The sequence below is a fragment of the Podarcis raffonei genome, chromosome 8 (genome assembly GCF_027172205.1).
Source record: "Podarcis raffonei isolate rPodRaf1 chromosome 8, rPodRaf1.pri, whole genome shotgun sequence".
Taxonomy (NCBI): domain Eukaryota; kingdom Metazoa; phylum Chordata; class Lepidosauria; order Squamata; family Lacertidae; genus Podarcis; species Podarcis raffonei.
The window spans coordinates 77,635,362-77,640,494 of record NC_070609.1 but is presented as its reverse complement, the minus strand read 5'-3'; the positions used below and the strand labels follow the sequence as shown (position 1 = coordinate 77,640,494).

The 5,133-nt window shown below is 47.5% G+C and overlaps 1 protein-coding gene across 1 annotated transcript; it reads left to right on the top strand.

The window, feature by feature from the left end:
• The first annotated feature begins 1,113 nt into the window (after positions 1-1,113).
• On the top strand, positions 1,114-4,622 carry LOC128419822 (F-box only protein 44-like). Its single transcript, XM_053400976.1, has 5 exons — positions 1,114-1,383; positions 1,918-2,035; positions 3,102-3,197; positions 4,178-4,313; positions 4,453-4,622. Exons 1-5 carry the CDS (start codon positions 1,122-1,124, stop codon positions 4,576-4,578), a joined length of 738 nt encoding a protein of 245 aa, XP_053256951.1. The 5' UTR covers positions 1,114-1,121; the 3' UTR covers positions 4,579-4,622.
• The last annotated feature ends 511 nt before the right edge of the window (positions 4,623-5,133 follow it).

Genomic DNA, 5,133 nt, shown 5'->3' with positions numbered 1-5,133 from the left:
TGTTGCTCCCGCAACCTGGGGCAGGGTCCGACAGCCTTTTATCTTTGTCAGGGTAGCAGCCGGTCCTGATCCCCTGGTGACTCACCTCCCTTCTCGCCCGAAGGTGAGCACTCCTCCTGTGAGTATTCAGGTCTCTCCTTCTCTCAGACCTGAGTCTCTGCAGCTCGGGAGACGTCGGTGGGTTACTAGACCCAGAGGTCGCTTCAGCCTCCCCTGACCCAACCGGTAGTGGAGCAGCTGTAAGTGATGGCCCAGGTGATGACAACGAGGTAATCCCCGCATCTGGAGCCAGGGCAGGCTCAGGCCCCTGACTCGGCCCAGCTGGTGTTTGTTCCAGGGGAGCCTGTGCAGACTGGGACCCTTCAGGATTAGGACTTATTTCAGATGATGCCTGAGGCAAAGGATCCGGTGCAGACTGAGACTCCTCTGGTTCCAGGTTCGAGCCCGAGTCCCAGGCCATCACAATGGAAACCACAGATGGTTCTCTGGCTTGTGGGCTTCCCTTGGAGGCATCTGTGAGAACAGGATGCTGGACTAGATGGAACATTGGCCTGATCCAGCAGGCTCTTCTCATGTCTCCATTACCTTGTTTAATCCTTATTTATTTATTTTTAAATTTATTTATTTGGTTTTTCAAATTAAAAATTCACAGTCACATATCCAATGTACAACATAAAAACAAAATTCCAAGGAATCTCTTGGACTTCCCTCCTCCCCCTTTGTGGGTCTTATTGTTAATCATTTCCTCCAGCATCTCTTATGATAATCCAAAATCTTTTTTACCTCTCCATTGTGTCCAAAATTCACCATTAAACTACAAGTGATATTCCAATCCTACTAACGACTTTAACTGTTTACAATGGTTTTTATGGTAAGTTATAAATTCCCCCCATTCCCTATAAAAATTTTGGTCTTCCTGATTTCTGACTCTTCCGGTCCTTTTGGCCATTTCGGCATAGTCCATCAACTGGATCTGCCATTCTTCTCTGGCGGGGACTTTATCTTCTTTCCATCTCTGTCTAATCCTCTTTTAAAGCCATCCGAATCAGCGGTCATTGCTGCTTCTTGCGGGAGCAAATCCCAGAGTTTGAGATGCTTTCTCTTCCATTTCCCGAAGGAAGATGGTGAATATTGAGGACCTTCCCAAGGAGATGCTGCTGGAGATCTTCCTTCGGCTCCCTTCCTGGTTCCTTCTTCGCAGTTGCCGTCTGGTTTGCTCCGGGTGGCGAGACATGGTGGACACTCTGAACACGGGTTGGAAAGAGAAGTGTGAGCAGGCCGGCTACCCACTTGGGGTGTTGGCCGGTGTTCTCCCTGACTGGAAGACTCTCTACATTCTTTGCAGAATGAAGAAGAACCTCATTAGGAATCCCTGCGGCGAAGGTGGGGAGCAAGAACTTCTTCCAGACTTCTCCTGCACCATAAATCTTAATAATATAATAATATTTTTTATTTATACCCCGCCCTTCCCGGTTCAAAAACCGGGCTCAGGGCGGCTAACAACAAATTTAAAACATTTAATTATAAAAGCAGCATAAAATACAGTATAAAAACATGAATAACCATAAAATTCAAAATTCAAAAAATAAGCATTAGATAGGGGCGCGGGTGGTGCTGTGGGTTAAACCACAGAGCCTCGGACTTGCTGATCAGAAGGTCGGCGGTTCGAATCCCCGGGACAGGGTGAGCTCCCGTTGCTCGGTCCCTGCTCCTGCCAACCTAGCAGTTTGAAAGCACGTCAAAGTGCAAGTAGAAAAATAGGTACCACTCTGGCGGGAAGGAAATAGTTTTGGTTGCCTCGGGTGATTACCTTTATCTGGAGACAGTGTTCGTGTGTAGGGAGTGCAAAAATCCCAGGTTCAATATCTGTATGCATCCTTTCCTTTCACTGTCCTTTTCTTTCTGGATTCGCCACAGAGGGCCTGAACTCCTGGCAAATTGGGCCAGATCAAGAAGAGGCCTGGGATGTAGGGAAGCTGTCAAGGGATGACTCTCCCTTTGAGGATGGAACATGGTGCTTTGGTGCATTTAGCGGGTAAGGAGCACATTCCCAATCAAATGAATTTGGGGTGGTGGTGGTATGTGTTTAATAATAATAATATATATATATATATATATATATATATATATATATATATATATATATATCCCGCCCTCCCCAGCCGAAGCCGGGCTCAAGGCAGCTAACAACAATAAAATAATACAACATTCTAAAATCATTTCATTATAAAATTAATTCAAATCAAATTAATGGCAACCATTGGGCTAGAGTTCTGTGAAGATTGCCAAAGGAGGAAGTCAGGCTGTGCCTTGGCCAAAGGCCTGGTGGAACAGCTCTGTCCAGCAGGCCCTGCGGAAAGATGTCAAGTCCCGCAGGGCCCTAGTCTCTTGTGACAGAGCGTTCCACCAGATCGGAGCCACAGCCGAAAAAGCCCTGGCTCTGGTTGAGGCCAGCCTAACCTCTCTGTGGCCTGGGACCTCCAAGATGTTTTTGTTTGAAGACCGTAATTTCCTCTGTGGGACATACTAGGAGAGGTGGTCCCGTAGGTACGAGGGTCCTAGGCCGCATAGGGCTTTAAAGGTCAAAACCAGCACCTTAAACCTGATCCTGTACTCCACCGGGAGCCAGTGCAGCTGGTATAGCACCGGGTGAATGTGATCTCGCAGCGAGGACCCCGTAAGGAGTCTCGCTGCGGCATTCTGCACGCGCTGGAGTTTCTGGGTCAGTCTCAAGGGCAGCCCCACGTAGAGTGATTTACAATAATCCAGTCTGGAGGTGACCGTTGCATGGATCATGTGGCTAGGTCAGGGCGAGAGAGGTAAGGAGCTTAGCAGTTACTTATTTGTCCAGTGTGAGTTTGCTATGGGGAGTTGAAACTTTGCATGCTTTCGTGGAGGGTAAAAGCTTCTGAGTTGGGTCGCTGAGTTTGTCAAAGTCAGTAGGGCATGTGGCCGGGAAGGGGTTGCAGCCTGGGCCAGGCAGAGAGGTATGGAGGGCTGCAGTTGGCTCTGGGGCCTGAGATTTCCCACCCATGCTCTCCAACCCAATATCAATGGGTCCACATGGGTGATGGTGATAATGGTTTTGATCTCTGTTTCAGGCCCACACCCAAAAGCCAGGTCATCGTCTTAAAGGATCATGGCTACTGGGATGAGCTGATGGACGAAGTCAAGCCTGATATTGTTGTGAAAGACTGGTGAGTGCCAGAGTCGATGAAACCAGGGGTTGGGGCTGGGTAGCCCTTTTTGATAGCAGAAGCAAAACAAACCCCTGCCGTTGGGGTTGTTCGTCTGCCATGATTTCTGGGCAAAGCGAGGAACGCAATAGATAGCAGAACTCAGTTTAATTTGGAAGCAACAAGTTCCTAGTGGTTTCAAAGATCTCAGGGCTTCACCTCCTTCCCCTGAATTGTGCCAGCTGGTCCCTATAGGTACAACTGTTTAGAAACTGGTGCCCACGTTTTGATTTTCCTCTTCCCTCCCTGTCCCTTCTCTCTCTTGTGTGCTGCAGATTGCAAGCAAGTGCTGCAGATTGAAAGCCTGCGAGAAGGGGTGGTCTAGTTTTCAGTTTCAGTTCTGTGTAAGCTGATCTGGGGGCTTTTTTGGCTGAAAAGCAGGGCACAGATACCCTTTGTTGTTGTTTAGTCGTTTAGTCGTGTCCGACTCTTCGTGACCCCATGGACCAGAACATGCCAGGCACTTCTGTCTTCCACTGCCTCCCGAAGTTTGGTCAAACTCATGCTGGTAGCTTTGAGAACACTGTCCAACCATCTCGTCCTCTGTTGTCCCCTTCTCCTTGTGCCCTCCATCTTTCCCAACATCAGGGTCTTTTCCAGGGAGTCTTCTCTTCTCATGAGGTGGCCAAAATATTGGAGCCTCAGCTTCAGGATCTGTCCTTCCCGTGAGCACTCAGGGCTGATTTTCTTAAGAATGGATAGGTTTGATCTTCTTGCAGTCCATGGGACTCTCAAGAGTCTCCTCCAGCACCAGAATTCAAAAGCATCAATTCTTCGGCGATCAACCTTCTTTATGGTCCAGCTCTCACTTCCATACAGATACCCTAAATAAATGCATAATAAGCAGGCAGCTGCAAATTCTCCAAATGTGATCAGCTCTTTTTTGCAGGACCGGTTCCTCCTCAGAAATCGCTCATGTGTCGTTTTGTGCCCCAAAATAGGTGCGACGTCCTTGACGAGGACCCCTACAACTACACTCTGCACGTGAAACTCTTGTCTGCTGATTCTGAAGTCCTCTGCAAATGTCGCGCTGAAGAGTTGGTCTTAAGTGAGCCCGGAGAGACAGAATGGAGAGAGGTTAGCTGGAAAAAGGCATTGAATCAGCTCTGGGATATTAACGTGGGCCTTGAGTAAACGGTTCTTGAAAATGTCAGTTCCTTCCTCTTCCTTTTGTTGAACTGACTCCTAACCATTCCTCCTCCTCTTTCCTCTCTAGGGCTCATATACATTCCATAACTACCCTGCCGGAGTCCGTTACATCTATTTTGAACACGGAGTGACCGGTGTGGACTCTGGGGGCCTAACTAACAGCAGCATCACTGTGGGACCCAGATTTCCCTAGAAAGAGGAGGAACCACCATAAGGGGAAGACAGTTCCACTCATCTGCTTGAGCGAGGAGACACACAAGGGCTCACTCTGTTGTGTCATTCCACACACACACGCACACACACACACACACACACACGCTTTCCAGCTAAATGGGTTGCAATCCTGGGTCCTACGAAGTTGTTTCCCCTAAGTTGTGTTTTTGTGCAGTTTTTGGATGTTAACCTTTTTTTTTTTTAAAAAAAGGGTGTGTCGGTGTGTGTGTGTGGGTGTGTCTATGTTATTTTGTAAGAGAAGGTGGGGGGAACCCTGCAAACAATATTATACTGCAAAAAAGAAAATGCAACCAGCCCACGGTATTGCAGTTGCGTTGAACAAATACGTAACGTGGGACTCATCTACACAGCTGCAAATGAAACGTTTTAAATGTGTTGTAAAGTATACAAATGTGACACTAGATGGTGACAGTGAGCTATGCAAAATTCAATGTATTTTTAAAAACATGTTTGTTTGTTTTTAAAAAAGCATTTTCCCAGCATGGGGTGGTTGGTTTTTTTTTTGGTTTGTGTG